Genomic DNA, 25,082 nt, shown 5'->3' on the forward strand with positions numbered 1-25,082 from the left:
TTTCTTCACACACACATACAACCTGTAAATTTTATCTGCCATTATTTATCTATAATCCATTCCCTAACATTCTTGTATATTCTGTATAATCTGTATAATCTGGGCATATAGCTCCCATATTTATATTTATACACAATATCTATATCTCTTGCTATAACCCCTTATAGTCCATACATACATAGTCTTGTACATCTGTAAATAAATATTTATATCTCGTAGAGCACTTCTGGATAGATGCAAACTACATCTCGTTGCTTGTACTTGTGACAGTGCAATGACAATAAAGTTGAATTCTATTCTATTCTATTCTATTCTCACATATTCCTGAGCAGAGTCATGTGTGTGAAGAAATCCTCCTGGTTTATCTGGGGGTGTGTGTGTGTGTGTGTGTCTCACCGTTCTCTGGCTGCTCCTTGATATCTGATTCGCTGGCCTGGTTGGGGCTTTCTGATTGGCTGGTTTCTGGAGAGAAAACAGAAAAACTACGATGAGGAAGGAGAGCTGGAAAACACACACATACACCCCCCCCCCCACCCCCCATCCCCCCCCCCGCACACACACACACACACAGAGTCTTAGGCACGGAGTTCACTGACAGCTGGGATGTTAGAGTTCTCTGACTCTTGAAACAGCAGCAGAAACTGTTCTGGTCCACTGAGGAAGACGGACCTGACCCAGAACCAGAACCACAAGTGTCCCCTGTAGGATAAGTCAGTTAGGGTTAGGTTTGTCCTCCAGTTTTTCTTAGCTTCAGCAGCTGCAGCAGAACCTGGGGGGGAAGCAGCTGACTGAAACTTTTCCTCTTTCCTTCCCATTTGATCCCAGTTGTTCCTGAACTCATCGTGTAATTCTATCTGGCTGCCACCAGGCTGCGCTGTGCTTTGACTAGACTCTCTCCCCCAGCCCCCACAGGGGGACAGAGGGCAGCATTCATCAGGCCTGTTAGCATGCGGCTCACCGTGTCGTCCTGCTTCAGCAGCTTAAAACAAAGAGCATCAGCCTGAAACCATGGCAACTGGAGGGGGGGGGCAGCCAAGGCAGGGGGCTCTACCCCTCCCTCCCCCATCTGCCCCCATTCATCAGTTAGCAGGTTAATTAAATATGCTAATGAGGCGTGGGAGCAGACAGTCTGCCTACAGGGGCTGGACCATCTGCAGAACCGGAACCAGAACTGGATCTTTGGCGGTCCGGATCGGTTGGAACATGTGGCAGCATCATTCCTGTCCTGTGTTCCCTGCAGTATTCCTGACTTTCTCTGGAGTTCTTGTCGTTGTAGCAGAACTTGTTCTGACCCACTCATGCTGGGAAATCTGGCAACCGGGTCAGAAGTAGATCTGCAGAACCCAAACAATGCAGACGCTTTACGGCTGAAATTATTTGGAAAAACTGGGAAAACTTGTTTGGATGAAAAATTTCCATGTGGAAACATCCGATCCCGGCGGTTCCGGATCCACAGACGATCCACAACTGTCGGATCCAGGAGGAATTTCTCATTGGTTCTGCTGTGTCGGTTTGGGTCGCTCTGTTCCATTCAGGAATAGAACCTGACACCAGAACAGGCAGCGGGAATACCGAGCTTCAGAACCAGAGGGAGCTCAGAGTCGAACCGGTTCTGGACGGAGAGGGAGGATGATCATCTTGTTTTAATATCTGGTTCTGTTTTTCCTCCAAATTCAAAACCAAAGGAGCTCCAGTGGACCCGGTTCGTCTCCAGCAGAACCAGCTGCTGATTCTACGGATGTTTGTCATTTACTGGGTTCTGATGACGATCCGACGGAGTCCACAATCTGGTTCTGATCATCTGGGTCGGCCTCAGCTGCTGATCTGGACTCTTCTGGTTTTCTACAGCAGCGAAACGGATCTGAACACGTATATCTATGTGAAGGAGCAAAAATTAGATCAGTGTTAGTTTCAATCTGACAAACGCTCTGAAACTCAGACCGTTCTCTCTAGATCTGTTCTCTCTAGATCTGTTTTCTCTAGATCTGTTCTCTCTAGATCTGTTCTCTCTAGATCTGTTCTCTCTAGATCTGTTTTCTCTAGATCTGTTCTCTCTAGATCTGTTCTCTCTAGATCTGTTTTCTCTAGATCTGAGCGTTTGTGAGATTGAAACAAAACAGATCTAATTATTGTTCCTTCACATAGATATACACGCTCAGATCTGTCTCGCTGCTCTTAACTTGTGGCAGCTTTACTAAGTTTCACCTCTAAATTACTCGAACACGGTTCTGGACCCAGTCTGGTGTGCACACACAGTAAACCCGCACCTGCAGGGTTCTGGTGGCAGCGCAGCAGAACCACGACTCGCCTCCATCTCTACGCCAGCAGTAGCCATCTTGCCCCCCAGGGGGGCGTGGCCTGTTTGGGTTTCAGTCTCTTCATGTTTGAACAGAATCGAGAGAAACAGACGTTTGCTGAACGGAGAGACGTCCAACACTGCCAAGGAGACGCTGCCAACTGGAACACACACACACACACACCCCAACACACACACACCAACACACACCGTCAGAGCCAGAGATATCTTCATGTTTTCAGTCTCAGACACACTTTAACGTTTTCTGTCACAGTAACACCCTGCTCCGCCTCACTGACAGTGTGTGTGTGTGTGTGGGTGTGTGTGTCTGGCAGCCATCTTAAAGCTTTGGCAACCATTTTGGAGCTTCTCTCTGTTTGCTTTGAGTCGCTGCCACTCGCTACTGTCTGCCAGAACAAAAGAGCTTCTGCCTTTACCAGTCGGTCACACACACACACACACACACACACACCCACACACACACACACACACCCACACACGCACGCACACACACACCCGCTGAGTGTGTTCACCAACAAGCTCTCCAAACCATCCAGCGCAGTTAAAGTTCTGCGGGTTCTCTACTGATGTGAACTAAAACCAGTGACTGTGATTGACCTCTGACCTTTGCTTGACCTCTGACACAAACACCCGGTTTTGCAGAATCCAGAAGTGGCAGCCATGTTTGTAGTTTTTATCATGTAAATAAAAAGTGGACCGTCTCAGAACCACAACAGTTCTGGTTCTGAAGTGGCTTTAAGGTGGAGCCGCTCCAGAACCAGAACTAGGTCCGAACTCATCAGAACCAGAATCAATCTCAGGAACACCAGAGGAATGGTTCCTGGAGGTTTCAGTTTAACTGGACCTGGTTCTGAAATGATGAGACTCACTGTCTCGGTTCTTCAAGCTTTCAGAACCGGAGGATGAAGAGGGATCTACCCGAAACCCAGAGCGGTCCACATGGTTGGGTTCTGGTTCTGATGGACCTTTGACTTCTAGTTACAAACAAAAAGACCCGACCCAGAAGATCAGAACCATCATTCTGCCTCAAACTCCCACAATGCCTTGCTTCACCTCCTCCGTCCAGCAGGAGCAGCAACGAGCTGCTCAGCTGCTCACGACTCAGCGAGACAAGATGGCTTCCTGATCACTTCCTGAACCTTCATCACTTCCTGTCCTTTATTTCCTCTGTTTGTTGCTCCAGTCCTTCTTCCCTCCGTTGCTCAGCTCATCCTCTTCCTCATCTGCAGGCCGATTGATGCTGGTCAGTTATTGATCACTGATAGATGCTGAATGTTCACAGGAGAGCACCAGCCAATCAGATCTCAGGAACGGATGAGACCTGCTCTGATTGGCTCCTGTGTTACAGAAACTTTCTTCTCGCTACAACTTTTTCCTCTCTGACCCAACAGAACTATATGTCTGTGTCAGATAATACACCCACACACACACACCCACACTGTGCTGCTTTATCTACAGCGCTTCCATTATAGTCTGCTACCAACTCTGATCTATTAATCACAATGTGTGTGTGTGTGTGTGTGTGTGTGTGTGTGTGTGTGTGTGCGTGTGTGTGGAGGTGTGTGGAGGTGTGTGTGTGTGTGTGTGTGTGCAGTCCAGATGGATTGTGGTTCCCTCCAGAACAAGAACAGTCTTCAAAAGAGGTGCTCTTATTTTGGAGGGTCAGGACTTCTAATCTGGAATGGGCCTCTAAGCCCTCAGGACCATGCTGCCGCCACCAGAACCACCAGTACACAGAACCCTGAGGACAGAGCAGTTCATGGACAGAACCAGAACAGAATCCGGGTCCAGATCCAGCAGCTCAACACCACTGAATCCGGCTGGCATGTCCGGTCTGCAGGAGAGGTTCAGGTCAAAGGTCAAAGGTTCCGGTTCTGGTTTCTGTCGTTCCTGAACACCTCGTTGCCCAGTTGGCATCACTGAGGCATGCTGGGAAAGAAGAGATGAAGAGGAGGAGGATGAAGGATGCGACCTTCAGCGTCTGTGTGGAAAAGGTCAAAGGTCAAAGTGGGGGCGGAGCAGAGATGAAGCTGGAGGATGATGGAAGAAAAGTGATGAAGATGAGGAAGAGGAAGGTGAGTCCTGTGCCTCCAGCAGAAAATCAAAGTGAGGAAGAGGAGCACACACACACACACACACACTGAGCCCAGCTCATCCCAGTACAGACTCCCAGTCTCCCATCAAGGCTTCCAGCTGAGCAGAGAGGATCATGGGAAATCCTGGACAGGACAGAACCGGTCAGTATCCAGCAGTAATTCAGAGTCCATCTGTCGGACAGTCAGTGAATGCACCCTGTACCTGGACTCATCCAGAACCAGAACCAAAACCCAATTATCTGGACTTGTCTTGCGGCAGGTTCAGTTCCTCCAGTGTCCAGCTGACGGCGCTGCTGCTGTTGCTATGGAAACAGCTGGTCAGGTGACCAAAGCAGCTTAATCAGCTTCGTGTTTTTAGCAGCAGCCGGTCCGATTGGGTCAGGAAGCAGAACCGGTAATCAGGTTAGAGGATCGGCTGCTAAGCGGGTCACCTGCAGCTTAGCTCCGCCCCCTCCTCAGGTGGAACCTGAGCCCAGCCCTAGCCCCTCTGACCTCTGGCTGACCTGTGACTTCCAAACGGCGGTGGAGGGTTGATGCTGCGGGACGCACAGCAGTGGTCCCAAATGGCCTAGTCAAAGTCTGAAATAGCATAGCAGAACACACAAACAGGATGAACACGGAACCGGTTCCGGAAAGAAGGCAATGCAGACCGGACCCGCCCGGCCCGGTCCGGTCCAATCAAGTCGCAGCTCGTCAGGCCGCCATGGCAGCTGACTTCCTGTCTGCAGCGCGTTATCGATCGGTCAGAGTGAGACCTCTCAGCTCGCCGGCGGTGCGGGACGTGTCGTCCCCCCAGAACATTTGGGTCCGTTTGAGAGCATCCTGGCAGAACCGGCCGCGCCGCGCCGGCCCTTTAATATCTATCTTCAGAGTTGACAATCTTTGGAGCAATTAAAGCGATCGATGCGTCCAGAGAGGAGAGAGCCTCTTATCCCAGTAATAGCTCTCACTAAATAATGAATACAGGCCACACACACACACCCACACACACACCCACACCCACACACACACACCTCGCAGCGAGGCGCTGCATGGCTACACACACACCTCCCTGTGCTGCTCCTGATGCCTCAGATTTACAGTTGCACCTGAATGCACCGCTGCTAACAGTTGACAGAAAACTACAGCTCCCAGCATGCTTTTCCTCTCCGATACACCCCCACCGGGTCAGGTCTGAATCTCCAGGTGGTTCTGTTCCTGCGCTGGGCCGGGTCAGAGGTCAAGCAGAGCAGAACATCATCTGCATGGAGGAGAACCTGGAACCGCAGTAACAGGTGGGGGAGGGGCTCCTGTGATCTCCTTTCTGTGTGGCTGGACCCCTCACCCCCACCTTTGCACACACACACACACACACACACACACACACACAGTGCTCCCCTCCTCTGAACCCCCCTCCAAAAAGTTTCTGCTGAAGACTGAAGGAATGCAGGAGAAGAAGAGAGGCCCAACAGCTGCACACACACACACACACCCACACACACACCCCCACACACACACACGGCTAGCAGAGCGGCAGACGTGATCCATCTGTAGTGGCGTTCCTCAGTGGGACGATCATTTTCCAGCAGAACTCGTCCCGACAAAGACGGCATTATGTTCCTCCTCCTCCTCCTCCTCCTCCTCCTCCTCCTCATCTCCGTCTACAACTGTGTGAAATAAGCAGTGGGGGGAGGGGGGGGAGCAGTGATACAGATTACACTGCTGCTGATCTGAACCGCTCAGATAAGGTTAGCTTCAGGACAGAGGAAAAGGAGGAAGAGGCCTGCTGTGGTTTCCTTGTGAATTTTTTTAAGACTGGAAATCAGGAGAAAGGATGACCGCCAAGGTCAACATGGCGGCCAAAATGTGTAATTTTCTCAATAAGCTAAGAGTTATTAGTGATGCACAAAAGCTGATGATCACTTGTTAAAAATGTTGTCCTGTAGTCACCATTTTTATACCTACATCCTAATGGACTGAAGCCACAGCACAAGATGTCAAGGCTAATGCTATGCCAATAGTTAGCTAAACTAGCAACAGTTTGGCTTTGCTTCTCAGTTAAGTAAAACTAGGCAAGACCATTAGCGGGAGCTAATCGCATCATCAGGAGCTAGCACCATTAGTTGGAGCTAACAAAAGTGACAGTGAAGTATCTTTAAACAGCAGCGGCGTTGGGAAGAACCGGATCGAAATGAAACCTGGAAGACCTGTGGTTCTGAGTGGATCCGACCTGAGGGAACAGAACCGCAGCAGGACAGGTCACTGAGCAGACCGTTAAGAGCTCAGAGGTCCGGTCAGGTCCACAGAACATCCAGAATCGAATATCAGCTCTTTGTCCGGTTATGACAGAACCATTTATAGTCGGGCCGGCCGAGGGATGCTATCGTTTAAAAGGAATATGGAGGGGAATAATTTATGAAACCACACAAACACACACACGCACACCCCCTCTGAAACACACACGCCTGCACGCCGAAACACACACGTACACACACTCACAAACACGCCCCCCCCCACACACACACATGCACTCACACTCACAAACACGCCCCCCCCCCCCACACACACATGCACTCACACTCTGAAACACACACACACACACACAGTCCCTCTGCAGTGCTGCACTGTGAAGGGCAGACCTGAGATCAGCATTGTGTGTGTGTGTGTTTCTGTATCTACAGCTCCTCCTGGAATACCAACAAGCGTGAGGTCGGCATCAGTGAACATGATCCGGCTCAGCAGGGACCAGAACCCAGAAACCCGACGGTTAAGCGGAGTCTGGATGCTGCTGACCAATCAGAGCGCAGGATGAAAAGGCGACATAAAAGAGAAAAGTTTGAAACGCAGTAAAGAGATCTGGTCCTGGCTGTGTGAGGATCTGATTGTTCTGACCTGTTTCATCAGGACATTCTCAGAATTTTATCGTTCTGCGTTTAACAAAAGCAACAAGCCAACCAACCCGTTCGCTAACAGGATGCCTGGAAAACCCGGCTTCCTGTTCCCACCTTCCAAACGGACTGGCAGGGCGCCATATTCTGGTCCACTCCAGGTAACAATGTGAGAAAGGGTCCCGAGGCGCACTCCCTGAGGAACGCCACTAATATATAACCATCCGGCCGTCACCTGAACTCCACCAGAGAGGATGGAAGCCAATAAATAATAAATCAGAATAAACTAAATCAAATTAAATTGATAAGAATAATTTGATATTGAATTTCAATGTGCGTTAGAATAAAGACAGTTCTTTGTTCTGTCCCAGTTGGGGTAGATGTGGAATATTTCTGTCTCTGTTAATTGGCTGAAAGAGAAAAATGATCACTTAGTCTGTTTAGGTGCAACTACGGCAAGCAGAATCACATTTAATCACAAAGCCTGTATCATTGATGCTGCTATGGAAAAAACCATAGAAGAAGAGTCACTGGGTTCAAGAACCAAAACAGGTTAACTTATAGAGAACCAAACAGACCCAAACAGGAACAACAGAACCAAACAGAACCAAATAGAACCAAAAGAACAAACACTGACTGGGTTCACATCTTCATCACCAACATCATCATCTTCATCACCACTAAAGTTCCTTATGATCAGAACCAACCAGAATCAGAACCACCAGAACCAGAACCAACCAGACCCACCAGCATCACCAGAACCACCAGACTTTCCAAATGCACCCCTTCTGCCCTTCTTCCTAAATCTGACCCCTGACCCCAAAACAGCTTTTCCTCTTGTGGGGACCAGGCTTTGGTCGCACACACACACACACACACACACACACACACACACCCACACACACACAAACACACCCACACACACACACACACACACAGGAACCCTCAGAGTGGGAGGAGCTAAATGATGAATGATCAGGGGCCTCAGGTATAAAACACTGCGCAGTTTTCACACTAAAACTTGGCGTACAGCAGATCTTCTCAATTCCAGTCCTCAGCCCCCCCTGCCCCCATCTGCATGTTTTAGATGTGCCCCTATTTCAGAGCAGCTGATCCAAATGATTGCATGACCTCTTCTGCAGGCATCAAGTCCTGCAGAAGTCTGTTAATCAACCACAGATTCAATCCAGGTGTGTGGAAGCAGGGAAACACCTAAAACATGCAGGGCAGGGGGTCTGGGGACCGGAATGAGAAGCACTGGCGTACAGACAAGTTTAGAAAAGTTTAGAAAAAATCCGGATGTACAAAGCCATGCGCACCTTTCTTTTATAAATTCTAATTTGCGGGAAACAGACCAGCTGCTGGTTCGCCTGTCGCCTCTTTTATACTCTTTTCTTTATACTTATGAAAATTAGTATAAATACCCAGAAGGCTGGGACCACGGAAAGCGGTAACCATGACGACATCCTTGTTTGTGGCAGTATAAGTATTTATAATAATAATTATTATATATTTTATTTAAAAGGTGCTTTCTCACAAAATAAAACTAATGCATTTTAAAGGAAAAAAAATCCAAATAAAGAAATAAAATAAAGATTTCCCAGTGCAGATGGCAGTTGGAGCAGCAGAGCGTTCAGCCGGGATTTAAAGACTCAAAGAGACTCTGAGTGGGAATGTGGACGTTTATTTTAAATACAGGAATCATGAGCAGAATCAAGTCAAAGTTTGCGTTTGATGCAAAGTTAATTTTTATACTTGCCGACTTGTGCGTAAAATGTGGCACCGCACATTTTTTGTGCGCAAGCCGCTTCAGACATGAGGCCCCTGGACGTCTGAGGAGGAGGAAGCAGCAGCTCGCTGCTCTGCTCTGGTAGCAGGATGGCTTCTGCTGATCCGGTTCTGCTGATCCGGTTCTGCTGAGAACTGTTTTAGAAAGGAACATGAACCGGACCGGTTCTGGTCAGATCTCTGCTGCAGCTTGAGGAAGAGGGAATGATGTCACAGCATCACTTCTGTTCCCATGGAAATGAAGCAGCCGGACTAGGACGGATCAGAACCAGACCCGGGGTGAGATGGTGGTCCGCTGGGCTCGACCCGCTTCATTCCCCAGCAGAACCGGTCCGGTTCCATCCAGTCAGCAGCTCATTGCTCCTCGTTCAGCAGCTGTCAGCTCCAGAACTGCTCCGCTGCTTCTGGCCCCCTAGGACCAGGTCGTAGTCAGACCGGCGCTGAGCCAACACCAGAACCCTGGAGGACAACTGTCAGAACATCCAGAACCAATCAAATCATCCCATCCACTGCCGACCCAGTTCACAGGACCAGACTCATCTGGACCTTCTGGCCTCTGACAGTTTCCAGTTTGTAGAACAAACAGTTTGGGTCTGAAGAACCAACAGAACCAAACAGAACCAAATATAACCAACAGAACCAAACAGAACCAAACAGGAACAATGGAACCAAACAGAACCAAATAGAATCAAAAGAACCAACAGAACCAAATAGAACCAACAAAACCAAAAGAACAAACAGAACCAACAGAACAAAATAGAACCTCCTCCTCATCAGCTCAGTAATCACAGTTGGGGGTCCAAACCATCCAGAACTGGCACAAGGACAGAACAGAACCCAGTTCCTCCTCATGAAGCCGGTACCGGGCAGATTGGGCCAGAATCAAACCCTCAGCATGGTTTCGTGTTTGTGTCCACAGATGGTGTCTCCCTCTTGGACCCAGCAGAACCGACACTCAGCTGCTCTGGACCGACCCATTTTAAGAAGATAACTAATAATAAAATAAATGTAAAATCTTAATAAATAGGAAGAGATAAAATAATGTATTCGCCTGCAGTTCAGTTGCTTTAACTCCTTTTGTTGTTAATTTGTTTTTATTATTATCAACAAATAGTTCATTCGTCTGGAAGAAACAAACAAACTAAAAGTTTAAAATATCAGTTCCTTAATTTATGAATGGAAAAATGGAATAAAGAACCAGAACCAGACCCAGACCCGGTTAATTCCCGGCTCCTGCTTGCTGCCATATGCAGCATCTCCATGGCAACATCTGGAACAGCAGCAGCTGGATGCTCCGTATGTGTGTGTCAGTCTGTGTGTGTGAGCAGTTTTCTGGCTTCAGGCAACTCAGGGAAACCATCTGATCGCTTCAGGAGAAAAGCTCTGCTTTTAGGAGCGCAACCACACTACATTACCCAGCATGCATCACTAAACAGCGCCCCCTACTGGTCCTGTGTCCACGGCACTCAGCAGGAGGAGCCAAGGGAGAGAAACTGGACCAGACTGAGCTTCAGAACCAGGACCCAACCAGAATCTGATGGAAATAAAATGTGTTTGGAGATCATGGGGTTGGGTCAGGGTGAAGGGGTTCCAGTCAAAACTTATTCCACACCACTAATCCAACTAGCAGAACTGGAAAAAGTGAGGACCAAGAAAATTACCTCACTTTGTGGGTAAATGTGTTCCTCTATATGCAGTTCATTTAAATACACAAGGATAAAAGAACCTGGTTCATACAGTTATAAATGAATATTACACCCCACAGAAATTACCATTTATATAGAAAGAAAAAAAAGATCAATATAAATGAAATTATATAATTGGACTTATTAAAATTAAACTAATAAAAAGAGAGATTTAAATGTGTAGTTTTTAATTTGATAGATTACAGAACAAATACATGTTTTTGTTCATTTTTAAAAGGCAGTTTAAGAGGCAAAAAACGGCAAAATCTGAAATAGCTTCAGTTAAAATGTCATCAAAATATGAAAAAAGAAATGAAATAGACAAAATAAGATAAGAAAACAATAATAATATTAGCAGAGTTATTCATAAAGAAAAAGTGGAACGAAAGTTTGTGAAATAAATCTGGTTCTGGTTCTCACAGGCTGGTCTGACCTGAAGAGAACATACTTGCACTTCTATGCAACTGAGCACTTTGAATAGACTTCCATTCATTTTAGTCACTGTATTTATTGCTCACTCCAACCTTAACCAGAACCTGACTAGTACTGCCGATATAACTGCAGAAGTGGAGACTGGAAAAATGTCCTCACTTCCACTAATGACCTCCCATTATCGGTAAATGTTGCGGAAGTGGTTCTCTAGATGCCCTTTATACAAGTACACACACACACACACACACACACACACACACACCCACACACACACACACACACACACACACAGAGCAGTCCACGGAAATTAGTGTTTATTAGTGTTTACTTTAGTGTATACTAAAAAATTAATGTAAGTAAAATGATTAATTAAAATTAAAGTAAAATGAAAACTGAGTAAAATTAAAATATTCAGTCTTTAGTTAAATACTTTACATAATAAATCAATCATACTTAAAACAGACAAAAAATTAAAAATCTTAAATACTTTAAGAAATTCATAAAAACATGAAAAAATTAAATAAAATCAAAATATTCCCGTTGACAAAGAGCAACGAGGAACCAAAGTCATGTTCCCTGCTTGTGTCCAAAATAACCTGATTCTGGTTCTGATGGACCAGTACGACCCAAAGGCTCTGTTAGTGTATATGCACGTGTGTGTGTCAGCAGGTGAAGCAGAGTTCAGGTGTGTGTCTGCAGGTCAGTCAGGACTTCAGTAATTAGTCCAGAAACGAAGTTTCAAATCTGGTTAAGAGCTCAGAGCTCACACACACACATACACACTCTAGCCCCAACCCTAACCTCTAACCCACAAACAGCATGTCCGCTCATGGAGACCAGGAAAATGTCCCCACAAGGAGCAGAGGTCCCCAAAGCCCCACAAAGTAGACAGACCATAGGTCCCCACAAGGACATAAAAACCTAGTTCTCACACACACACGCGCACACACACATATGTTTGCATGGCTATCTTTGTGGGGACTTTCCATTGATTTCCATTTATTTCTGCAGCTTAAAGCTAAACCTTATCCTAACCAAAACTCAATTCATACCTTAGTCCTACATCTGACCCCTGACACCAAAACAGCGTTTCCCCTTGTGGGACCCAGGCTTCGGTCCCACAAAGAGCAGTTGGTCCCCACAACGTAGTGTGTGTCAGGAAAATGGTCCCCACAAGGTATTAGAAACAAACGTACACACCTGCAGCAGGTAAGCTGAGCCGTCGAAGATGAAAAGTACAATCAGGAACTACTTTCAGCAGCGGATGAACACAGTGAGACAGATGGGTGAGGGAGGGTCAGGCCCCCTACATGCTGACCTCTGACCTCTCATTGTGTCTCTAAAGCGGCTGCCAGGGTGAGAGGATGACCTTTGACCCCTAGCCTTTTCTGCGCAAGAGTTTTAATATGAAAAGCTGCACCTGTCACTTCCTGTTTCTGCAGAAGACAAATGGTCCGAAAGTCCAGAACCGCTGAACCGGACCTCATCATCAGAACCAGGAACCTGCCCACCATCAGAACCTCCAGCAGTAAGGACCCACCTGAGTGCACGAAGTAGGCCAGGTAGAGGTCGAGCTCCTTGACAGAGACGCCGATGTGGTGCGGCTGGACGCAGAGGCCGGGGTTGGCGCACTGCGGCGCCTTGACGAGCCGCTCGCCGTCCGTGCTCTCCAACGGGATTCCCTTGAACAGGATGACCATCACCAGGTCCAGGCGCCACACCTTGTCGGCCTGCCGCAGGCAGTCGATGCGCCGCATCTTGCCCTTCTGGTCCGGGTTGGACAGCACGCAGCACGGCGCCTTCTTGCCCGTCACCGTCAGCACGAAGTCCTCCCGGAACTCGGGCCGGATGTCCTTGCGCAGCTTGGCTAGGAGGCGAGACGCCCACTTCTGCTTCACCTCGGGCTTCTCGCCCAGCAGCTCATCCTTCACCGCTCGCTCCTCCTCCTTTGACATGCGCTTCTCGTGCTTCTTGAAGTACTTCCTCTTGCGAGCCTGCAGGTTGAACCAGGTGTAGGCGAAGGCCCGGACGTGGGGGAGCAGCGCCTCGATGAACGGATGGAACTCATCCTAGGGACAGACAGAGACACGGTGAGACAGATCGAGACACGGCCGGCTGCTGCCATTGGCTGCAGTAACGCTGACCTCTGGTTGGCCGGGTGGAGAGAGCAAGAAGAGCAGCTTCCTGTTTCCATCCAACCATTTATCCATCCAGTTGTGTTAAACAACAGAACAGATTCAACCTTGCCTGAATGCTGTATGGGCCCCAGAATGCCGTATGGGCCCCATAATGCCGTATGGGCCCCAGAATGCCGAAGAGACCCCATAATGCCGTATGGGCCCCGGAATGCCGCTGAGGCCCCATAATGCCGTATGGGCCCCAGAATGCTGAAGAGGCCCCATAATGCCGTATGGGCCCCGGAATGCCGCTGAGGCCCCATAATGCCGTATGGGCCCCAGAATGCCGAAGAGGCCCCAAAATGCCGTATGGGCCCCGGAATGCCGATGAGGCCCTATAATGCCGAAGAGGCCCCATATTTCCGTATGGGCCCCAGTGTCTGGCTGCATCATGGACGTTTTTCCACCTGATTTCTGGAAATGTATTTCAGATTTCTGATGAATTCCGTCTCTCTGCAGAACCAGGAAGCCAAATGGTTTCCCTCAGAACCTGGAGTCTGTTTTGCAGGTTCTGCTCCAGGATCAGGTTAGATTTCCAGAAACAAAGGCCGGATGTTGAGAGTGAGTGTTGCTGCTCTGCGTTGGAGCGCCAGCTGCAGAGCTGCGCCCCCCGCCCCTCACACACCGCTCCGGGTCTGAATACGGATCTTTGTTCCTTCTTGGATCCGCTCCAGGAGAACGGGTTTGTCTCCCAAAGAGCCTCCAGCAGCTCAGCGGCTTCTCTCTGAGCTCTGGGCGCCGGACGGTGCTCCTGCTCGGCGTTAGAGTCCGGGGGCGGCCGAGATGAGCTGGGCTCTGCCGCCGCATTCCCACATTCCTGACCTGCTCTGTTCACACTCCGTCTGTCTGCCCGCAAACCAAATTCCACTTAACGAGTCTCTGTCCGGCCTCAAAAGCAGCTTTTCCTGCCAGCGAGGGAGATGATCCCAACATCCTCGGGAACGTTTTCCCAAATGTTTCCAGGAAACTCTGGGGAGAAGTTGCCGTTTCTGGAAAATTGTTCCTCACTGACTCCTTTCCTTTCAGATAATTCAGTCGTTCTGTTCTGGGAAGGAAAATCCAATTACAGCTTCAGGAAAACCAACTGAAGGAAAACAGGAAAATCATTTCCCAATTCAGGGATTTATTAAAAATATTTCTAATTATTTTTTTTAACTCACTTCTTCCGATCAAATCTGCAGAAGAAGGAAAAAATTTTTTAAATCCCCCCAAAAACAGGGGAAAAAAATCTGTCAGAAAACTGGAATTTTTTGTGTGAAATTTTAAATAATTTTCCTAGATTCTGGTCCTGGTAAATCTTTCTTGCTATTCCAGGTCCTAAAATCCCACTGCGGCTCCTCCGGGTCGGACGCTGATACTGGGAATAAAATGTGGGAATTCTGATCAAACAGCTGGAAACTTCATCTTCCAGGGCCGAGGGAGGGCCGGAGGGCCCCGGGGGGGGGGGGGGCTGGGGGCCTGGGGGCCCAGGCAGGTTTCTATGCTCCCTGTTGGCACCGTGGAAACAGGAACAACCGGCCCAGTTGGCAACCGGCATGTGGAGGAGCAGAAACACAAATCCACTCCTGTCACTGCGATGCCTCTCACACCGAGGGGATCAGAGCAACCAGGGGGGTCAGCAGGGGGTCAGCAAGGGGCACCGGGGGGGGGCAGAGGCCTGCTGGACCTCCAGTACATCCAGGATTGCACTCCGGCGGCTCCAGGCGGATCGCTGAGCAGTCCGGGCCTCCAGAACAATGATCCAAAACTGAAATCCATTCAGGGATTAAAATCTGCAAGTTTAGATTTTATTCCAACTGCAGAAAAAGAACCAGAACCAGAACCAGCAGCAGAACCTCCTGGATTTAAACTCATAACCTTGCCTTTACTGCACAGTAAATTATTCTTGATTATGTTTCTACTTTTAATCATTTCTTCTATGCTGCTGCTACACCTGAATGTAAAGAAGATAAATATTTTTATTTTATTCTATTCTGTTTTCTGTGGTAAATAAAATCACAGCCACAAAAATGTCCAAACTACTGGTGTAAAAAAACCTAAATATTAAATATTTAAAATGTTAAACAAAATTAAACCTGTTGAATTCAGTAATTCTATTTATATTTCTACTCTAGTTATTGCTTAATAATTTCCACAAATTAAGTGAACAAATATTGTTCAGAAATGTATCGAATTTAACAGGAGATATCACAAAAGATGCCCCCTAGTGGCTGGGCAGAAACCGCTGACGTCATCTCAATAAAACTTAGAAAACAGAAAGGCCCGATTATTTACAATTAACAATTTCAACATTTGGAGAAAATCTTCTTTTTTTTCCTAAACATTGCAGCAGTTAAAGTCAAAGAGTGAATCAAGTGTTTGTGACGGCAGCTGAGCGGGATTAGAACCAGCAGTCAGTCAGTCAGGCTGCTGATTATTGGTTTAACAGGCTGATAATCTGATTAGCGCTCCTGTTTGCTGCTCCAGCTTCAGACCAACTTCAAACACAGAGAAGCTCCAGATTTAGCGGCGTTCCTGCAGGAACATCCAGCGGATCAGAGCAACAAAAGGTTCTGCGGAGAAAACAGCAAATTTCATTCAAATGTTCCTGAATTATCAATAAATCTCATCCCTTCAGATTTAGCAGCACAGCCAGTAATTATTCAGCTCTGGGATTTAATCTAAATGTAATTTATTAAAGCCTTTGCTCAGATTAAAACGGATTTCACAGAAACGGATCAATTTAAATATTTGTGTCTGATGCAGGAATAAAAATAAAATCAGCCCAATTTGTTCTGAGGATTTAATCCGGGCTGTCCCCGTTTCCCTCAGAAACACGAAGGGAGACTCTAAATGCTGATTTTAACCTCTGACCCTGAATGTATCCCTGCAGGTTGCAGCAGGACTTTAGGTGTTTATGAGGTTTAAATTTAGGAAGAACCCAGGAGTCATCCGGTTCGGTCCGCGGAGTCACATCAGATCAGCTCCGGTTCCTGGAGTTCTGCTGCAGGCCGCAGGTTCGGTTCCGGCCCGAACAGCCGCAGGAAGGCAGGCTTCATGAGGAAAACCGGGCTTCTCGCTCAGACGCCCACAGGTGACCGAAACACGGCCAGAATCAGGACCGGAAAACCGGCCGCTTCTCCCGCTTCCTGCGCGGCACAGCCGCAAAGTTTAAGAGCAAAGAAAAGAGAAAAACCCGCCGGGTTCGGAGTCCAAATTCTGGTTCCTACCAGACCTGTCTCAGTCCAATCACAGCCGTGAGCCTGAGAGAGCTTCCCGAGTAACGGCGTCGGACGCCACCGGGCCGAACCGAACCGGAACACATCGCTGCCAGACCTGGTAAATGTGGACCGGGCTGTGGAGGAAGTTTGGCGCTCCAGCGGCAGCGCGCAGCCGCAGCCGCAGCCGCAGCCGCAGCCGCAGCCGCAGCGCCGCTGGCAGAAAGCCGGAGGTAAAGGGACTCACCTGGGTCAGACATAGCGGAGAATACATATCTGTCCGCTGGGCTCTGAGCTCCGGAAGGTGTGTGCGACCGCGCGCGTGCGCGCACGTGTGTGTGTGGGGGGGTGTTACTGTAACTCCAGTGTGTGTGTTGGTCTGTGTGTGTGAAGAGCGAAAAACAAAGTGTGTGTGAGAGTGAGTGAGGGGGAAACGGAGCCCTCCTTCTGCCCGCTTCGCTTCACATTTCCGGGCAGAGCTGAACTTCGGACCCGCCCCGGGTCACGGTCCGGACCTGTGGAGGCCCTCCGCCGGGGAGCGCACAACTTTCCGCCCACAATCCAACCGCATCTCCGGCGACACCGCACAAGTCCAGTCAGAGCAGCAGCGAGGACCTCAGGAGGTTCGACGGACAGAACAAAGATCCAAACCGGTCCCGAACTGCATTTCACAGAACCCAAGAACCGCGTCCAGAAGCGCCCCCCGCCGGCATCCCTGACCGCTCTGCGGTGCGCCGCGGCCGGCGTGCGGCTCCCCTGCGCTCCGGAGAAAGAGAGCGGTGCAGCAACGGAGTCTTTCCCGGGACAAGCGCTGCCGGGAGCGGGGAGAGGCGGCGGGACGACCCGGGAGCCGAGAGACTGTCCCGAACTCCTCCAGCTCCGAACACCGGCTCCTCCGCTGTTCCTCCGCCGGACTGCGTCGCTCCGTGTGCGGCCACAGACTGATCACACGCGCCGCTGATCGATCACAAATAAGAGCATCGATCCTCCGCGCGCACTTTCACAAGTATACTGCTGCTGGGTGCGCGCGCGCTTGCACGAGAGCGCCACTAGTGCCCTCCCCCCTCCTTTAGGACAGAGAGGAACAGAAGGTGGAATACCGGAGGAGAACCGGGTCAGAACCGCAGAAGAAGTTACTGAAGTCACCAAACTTCTTCATCATCATCATCACGATGATGATGATGGTGGGCTCAGCACCATCAGGTGTTTTGGGGGCGGAGCTTGTGTCTCAACTGTCCAGGTTAGAAGTTGAAGGACCCGACCCACATTTTTATCAGTCACAACTGGACTGAACCCGGTAGCTGCAGAACCACAGATGCTGCCATCAGAACCCATCTGGACAGAACCATGTGGGCCATCAGAACCGGAAACTTCACTAGTCCAGAACCAGGCCGTGCTGTGGATCAAGAACCGCCTCCACTGGTTCTGATCCAAAGCAGCCTGCGGGTTCTGAGGAACCAGCACCAGAACACACTCTGTGCTCTGATTGGTCCAAACGAATACACCTCAGCAGCTCAGCTTTGCTCTGATTGGACAGGTGATCAGAACCAATCAGAACTCAGTGAGCTGAAGGCCCGGTGAATCCTCAGAACTTGACCTGATTTCTAACCAGAACCTGAACCATCAGAACCAGAAACAGCAGATCCTGTCTTGGTTCAGGTCCATAGTGCTGAGTAGAACCCGTTCCTGCTGCAGGTTCCTCTGGGTTCTGCCTGAGCCCCCTGGTGGAGGATGGAAGTACTACCAATCGATCCCAGAGCAGGCTAAGCCGGGTAGTTATCGACGGTTCTTGAGTTTATTGTTAGAAAATCTAACTAGCGAAATATGCTAATGGCTAACAAACCAAACATGAGACTCTCAGTTGGGAATCGTCAAACAAACGTATCAAAGTGCAACGGTCCATCGACTTCAGCAGGCGCTTCTGTCACAGAACAACCTGAGTGTTTAAAGGCCAGGTCAGGTGTCAAAGGTCATCACTAAAACTAGACAGATTTGTGTATTTTTCAGGACATAAAAACATGATTGGGGTACGCTGAGCTCTGCTGCAAGGGGGCAGAGAGGGCAGTTGGCCCCACCAGTTGCCCCCTGTAGATACGGCCCTGGAACAACCAGAGAAGTTCAGCAGGAAAACCTGAGCTGGATGAACGGCAGCCTGGGGCGCCATCTGCAGGCGGAGGGGGCGAACTGCAGCCTGAGAACACAACCAGAACCATTCCAGAACCAGAACGGAAACAGAACTATTCCAGATCCAGAACTTAACGAGGGTCCAGATCGGTTCTGTCAACAGAACCGAGCCCACGTAACTCCCAACAAAACCACCTGGAGGAAGGGGAGCTGAAACCCAAAACATCAACGTGGTCGTTGCCATAGAGACGGTGAAGGTTGGGAAGGCGGTGGGGGGGGGACGCTATAAGCTGGCACCGGGCCTGGACCAGAACCAGAACTGAAACATCTCCTGACTCTAATCTGGCAACAGAAGATCCGTCTCCAGGTTTCATCTGTTTGTCTGTCATGCAGAGGAGGAAGAGGAAGAGGAGGAGGAAGAGGAGGACAGTCGGTGTTTGATTCCCAGCCGTTTCACCATCTGTCTCCAGAAAGCCGGCAAGATGCCAAAACCCTGAGAGCCAGAAGGAGCCGGGAGGAAAGCAGCTTCCTGAATTATTGATCCCATCTCAGGAAAACAACAGAACCCGATCAGAACCAGAAACAGAACCTAATCAGATCCACAAAAACATCAGAACTTCATCAGAACCATGACAGAGCATCTGCAGCAAATCCAACACATTTCTACTAATGGCAGGATTTTAAAACATTCATTCCATAATTAATTTCAGATTTAAAGCATTAAATATTTAATACAATTCATTGTTTTTTGTGTAAAGAGTTCTGGCAGGAACCTTTGTATTCCTGTTTCTGGTAAGTCGGTAAATTTGACGCACAGCTACATCGCTAACAGCAGCAATGAAGCTGTTTCTCTTGGATAATTTCTGCTTCTAAATGAAGTGATGCTGGAAAAGACTATTGTTGTGTTCAAGTTATGCTAAAAAGAGTTAGCCTATCAGAAGCTAAGCTAGCCTAAAATAGCATTTGAATGCTAAACATGTTACGGCTAACGCTACTGTTAGCTGCTAAGGAATCTCAAAGATGAACTTTGCTCCAGTTTGGTGGTTGAACAGATTAAGTTGTCTGTTGATGAGAAGGTTGATTAACTGCATAAAACTGTTTTAATGGAGTCACTAATTTCTCCTCATATCAGGAATTTATGCCTGAACCAGACAGTTTACTAACCCAACCAGAACCAGAACTTGATTCACACCTCACCCCTGACCTCTGACACTTAACAAGGGGTCCACCGCACCAGAACCGGGCTTGGGCCCCATAAGGCCAGTGGCCTTCAGAAGGTAAGTAAATGTCACCAAGATGGCCCTGAATAGCATAGCTAAACAAGTATACCCACACACACACGCACACAGGATTACTCAGCGCAGCAACAAAAGAACCAGAACCATCTCACTAAAGTCCAGAATCGGTCCAGTTTACGACAGACCTCTGGTGCTAGAACTGTCCTTTCGGCCCGGAAAAGGTTCTGACGGCTCCTGATCCAGGTCAGCAGGTTCTGATGGTTGGTGGTTCTGAAGTAGTCGGCCCGGTCCCAGCAGAACCACCACAGAGACCCGTTCATGGATCCATCCAAGGAAAAAAACTCAGATTCTTCCACAGAACCAAAATATCTGCTGAGCGCTGAAGGGAAGGCAGCCAGGGGTCAAAGGTCAGCCTCCTTACATTCATCTATTCTGCTTTCTGGCTCTCACACACACCCTGCTGCCCACGCACATCCCGGCTCCTCCAGAGCCGGCCCAGCTCTGCAGCTCAGAGAAGGAGCCTGCAGGCGAGAAGCAGGGCAGCAAACCCCCCCGCTTTGACAGAAAACCAGTTAAACCAGTCAGGGATCCACACCGCGCTGTGCTGCGGTTCTGATCCGCTCATCCTTCCTGTTCAGTGATCCGATTGGTTCTGGTTCAGCTTCTCACTCCGACCCAAACAGGCGACCCATAAGGTTTCTGTCAGGAAGTTGAAGAGAGAAAAAAGTTTATGTTGGAGCAGAAGGAGCTTAACACCCACACACACACACACACACACACACCCACGCCCCCCCCCCCCCCCCCCCCCACACACACACACAGAAACAGGCAGTCATGTTTTCGTGTCTTGTGGGATCTTCACATTGACATTCATTCATGTTCTACAGCTTAACCTCTGACCCAAAAACAGAATTTCCCTCATGGGGAGCAAATGTCCCCCAAGGAGCAGAGGTCCCCACAACCCCACATTGTCGACAGAAATAAGTTCCCACAGGGATACAAAAACCTGCTTCACACACAGAGAAACAGACACACACCCAGATGCTCAGTCTGCCTCCAAACACAGAGCAAAACAACAGGAGAGCAGCCAGATGTTCGCAGACAAACAGATCTGCACACACAGCTGGAGACACACACACACCTGCAGACGGAGACAGGTGGGTCAGGACAACAGCCAGTCAGACTGCTGCTCTGATTAGTCATGTGACCGATCAGAAGCTCTTTGGACGCCTCGTAAGTTGTCACAGAGCTGCTTCCTGATTGGACATTGATCAGCCAATCAGGGGAAACGTGTTTGATACATTCAGAAGAAACCTGATTGTCCAAGAGAAGAAGAAATAATGTATAAAAATAGAAATAATAAAAATAAAACATAAACTAAAATAAGACAATGAAAACATAATAAAATATTAAAATAGAAATGGTAAAGGAGAATAAAAATAAAATAGAAATCATAAATAGAATTAAAATTAAAACACTAATAGAATTGATAAAAACACAAATACAAAATCAAAAATATTAAAAATATATAAAAAAAAATTTTATCATCTGCTGTTGGATCAACCTTCAGCCCTTGAAAACATGGAGAATCAGCATTCAGCTTCTATACGCCATAGATCTGGAACAAACTTCCAGAAAACTGCAAAACAGCCAAAACACAGAGTTCCTTTAAGGCTAAACCAGCTGGTTGGAGCTGCTTTAGAAATATAATCAATGAAACATTAATAATCAATGCTACATTGGTCAATAATCTGATGTGAATCGGCGGCAGAACGTGACGCTTCAGTTGTTTCTGTTTTTAGGAAGTAAAGCTCTGTTGCTGAAATTTGCTGAACAAATAAAGTTTGATTGATTGAACATGTAAAAATCTGAATCCTGTTTAAACTGGAATATTGGACTTTTCTGCAGGCCACCCGTCCAGAACCAGAACCTGAATAGGACCAGCAGAAAGGAGGAAGCATGGAGGAATGCCTCCCTCTGCTGGCCGCCGCTGGGAACTGCAGGAAATCGGTTGATTATGATTTAGGAGTTCTGGTCAGCAGAACCAGAACTCCTGGTATCAGAGCACAGATGCTTTTATTCTGAATGTTCCAGCATCCGGTCCACCTACACTCTAGAACCTCAGAACCGGACATCTGGAATGTCTGCGGATCCGGCTGCTGCTGGCAGACCGGTACCGGTTCTGGTCGGTTTCATCCTCACTAATCAGGAACACGTCTGTTAGTCCTCGAGGGTCCGGTACCAGCTCGCCACGAACCAACCCGGAACCAGGAAAACATGACAAACAATATAGTTGCCGTCAGCAGAGACCCGGTTCTGCTGAGGTTCTGCTGAAGTCGATCCAGCTGTCTGCAGCTTATATGGAGGATGGAAGGCAAAGCAGCTCCATCCAGGATGGAGGAACAGGGTCAGAACCGAGTCAGAACCGGGTCAGAACCGTGTCAGCGACCGGGTCTAGCCAGGGTTGCCACCTTTCAGAAATCAAAATAAGGGAAGCCCAAAACGGCGTGTCGCTCTCTGGTGGTTCGGCCGCTGCAGGGACAGACGGTACTTCATGGCAGGTTCTGATCCATAGAACCATTGTTAATAGAGGTTTCTTAGAAACCCCAAACTGTGCTCCAATCAGAGTCGCATGTTTCTACTGAAGTAGATTTATTTAAGCTTTAATTAAGCAGGTTTCAAATGTATTTGGTAAAAATCTGTTCTAGTACTGAGAAATTGATCATAACACATGATTTAATATTCAAAATGTCCTCAGACAGACAAAAATATAAAAGTTACGTGAAAATTCTGGGATGTTAAAGAATATTACCAAAATATTTACAGAAATAAGAAGTTAGCTTTTGGAGGCTGGATATAGACAAAAAGGTAGGCCGTGTGTTTTCATCAGGGCACTTTAAAAAAATGAAACAAAAAAAACAGAGCAATATCTCATCATTTAATATAATAAGTGAGTCAAAGAGCCACTTGGTCTCCAGAGATCCAGGCTGCAGATCCCTGACAGATGGAAAGTCTGATCCTATCTATATACAGCAGCTAAAAGTGCAGCACTATCATTTTTAATTCATTGTTAAAGTAAACTTGTGAAAGTTAAATAAATGTTAACAAAGTCATTTATTTAGTATAGTTTCCTCAGGGCCCCTGGGGCCCCAGGGGCCCCCTGGAGCCGCCTGGGCTGCAGGTCTGGTGTTTTATTGTTAGCATGTCTTTTTTCTTCATGGATCAGAAGTCAGGTTATGCAAACTGGTAAACCACGTTGACAAAATAAGAAATAATAATACATTGAACACTGAATTGATAAAATTCTTTTTTAAACAAAATACACAGAAACAACTAACAAACTTTTAAATTTAGGAAATATTTATGTATTTATTTACTGTTAATCTCTTAGTATGATTTGTTCTTTAAGTGGCCATTTATATTATTTTGTATATCTCCTGCCACTGTATTTCAGAGACAGGAGAGTTTTAGTGCTGTCAATCACAATCTCATGTGGCTGCTCATCCCTATGCTGCAGCTGGTGCAGCCTAGGTGCGTCTAGTTAGCATAGCTATCAATTACAGCAGATAAACATTTTTCCTGAAATGATAAGTTGTTTCTCCACCATTAGCACATTTAGCAGTGAGTGAATGAGGTTGATTGACAGCGCTAAGACCCTCCTCCTGGTTCTGATTGGTTGTTTTGGTCGGAACGTTGCTTTACTTTAGCTAGCAATAGCAGTTCAGGTGGAGGAGATTGATTGTTTTCACAGATTATCTGTCTTATAACAAACTGTCATGACATGGTGACAATTTTAACAAATATGGAGAAAACATATTTTTTATTAAAGTTATGTATTACAGCTTTAATAAAATGCAACTACATAGCATTTTATGAGAAGTGTGGATTGTTTTATGTGTATTTTGCATGTTGCCTCTGACTGTTGCTGGTGGGGAGAAACATTTCAGTATCTAAAACTAATAGAACAAATTTAAGCAACATACTTGCAAACTGAATGTGGACTGTTGGATGTAAAATTCATGATCAGTAAATATTGTGCTAGTTATCAGTATTGGACCAAAGAAAGCAAGCCTTTAAAATTGTGAAGCATTTGATGAGTCAGATAAACTCAAGAAATTGTAACAGCAGCTGCGTGGGGGGCCCATTTAACTTTTTGTCATGGGGCCCCAAGATTCCTGGCTGCGCCCCTGATCCTCACTAACATTGTTCAGCCTGGAAACACGTCTTTCCTTTTACGACTGTATTTTTGAAAGCGTTTCTGCTTCTAAGGACGGTGGAGAATCGGTGGACGTTTTAAAAAGACGCGGGTTGATAGCAGCTCACCGTGGCTGCGTAGCGTCCGTCTCTAGGTAACCATGACAACGTCCTGGGGTCCTTCAGCTCCCGCCACGAGAATTTAGCTGACCTTAATATTTCCTGGCTTTTATTTTAGTCATTTTTGTTGCAGTTACTGTTGACATGCGTGTGATAGGCGTGTGTGTCTCAGTGTCAGTGTGTGTGTGTGTGTGTGTCAGTGTGTGTGTGTATGTGTCTCAGTGTGTCTCAGTGTGTGTCTCGGTGTGTGGGCGTGTGTCTGTGTGTGTGTCTCAGTGTGTGTGTCTGTGTGTCGGGGTGTGTGTGTGTGTGTCGGTGTGTGTGTGTGTGTCAGTGTGTGTCTCGGTGTGCGTGTGTGTCAGTGTATGTGTATGTCCAGCTGCTCCTCGTTATCCAGGATGTTTCACCAGAAAGGAATTTATTTTATTTTATTTTATTTTATTTTATTTTATTTTATTTGCTGAAGACGATCCGCCGATCGGGGAACTTCCTGCTCTGCAGTTCTGCAGGACCTGCAACGTTTTGACGAGCCGCAGCGATCCGGTTGCAGCGCCGGCCGGGCCGGGCCGGGCCCGGAACCCAAATAAACCGAGGAGGAGGAAGAGGAGGAAGAGAGGAAGGCTCTCTGTTTACATCTGAGATAAATCAAAGCAGAGCTACAGGAAGTTCAGCCTCAGGCCCGGCCCGCTTTATTAGAACCAGAACCGCATACATGCTTCCTGCTGGGGCCAGGGGGCTGATGGCTGAAGGTTCTGGTTCCGACCCAGTTGGACCCGGTGCCTGGATGGCGCCTCCTGCAGTCCAGAAACAGCCAGCTGCAGGTCGGGTTCTGGTCCAGAACCTTTAA

The 25,082-nt window shown here is 47.8% G+C and overlaps 1 protein-coding gene across 1 annotated transcript in view; it reads right to left on the minus strand.

Annotated features, from left to right (window-relative positions):
• Positions 1–361: 361 nt before the first annotated feature.
• LOC116724892 (nuclear factor 1 A-type-like) overlaps positions 362–25,082 on the minus strand; it is a 31,621-nt gene continuing 6,900 nt past the window's right edge. Inside the window, exons 2-3 of the mRNA XM_032570670.1 lie at positions 12,726–13,254; positions 362–462 (exon numbers count right to left, since the gene is read on the minus strand). Coding sequence (XP_032426561.1) covers positions 362–462; positions 12,726–13,254 — 630 coding nt within the window. The remainder of the gene's footprint in view (positions 463–12,725; positions 13,255–25,082) is intronic.

This window comes from Xiphophorus hellerii, chromosome 8 (assembly GCF_003331165.1).
Source record: "Xiphophorus hellerii strain 12219 chromosome 8, Xiphophorus_hellerii-4.1, whole genome shotgun sequence".
Classification (NCBI taxonomy): domain Eukaryota; kingdom Metazoa; phylum Chordata; class Actinopteri; order Cyprinodontiformes; family Poeciliidae; genus Xiphophorus; species Xiphophorus hellerii.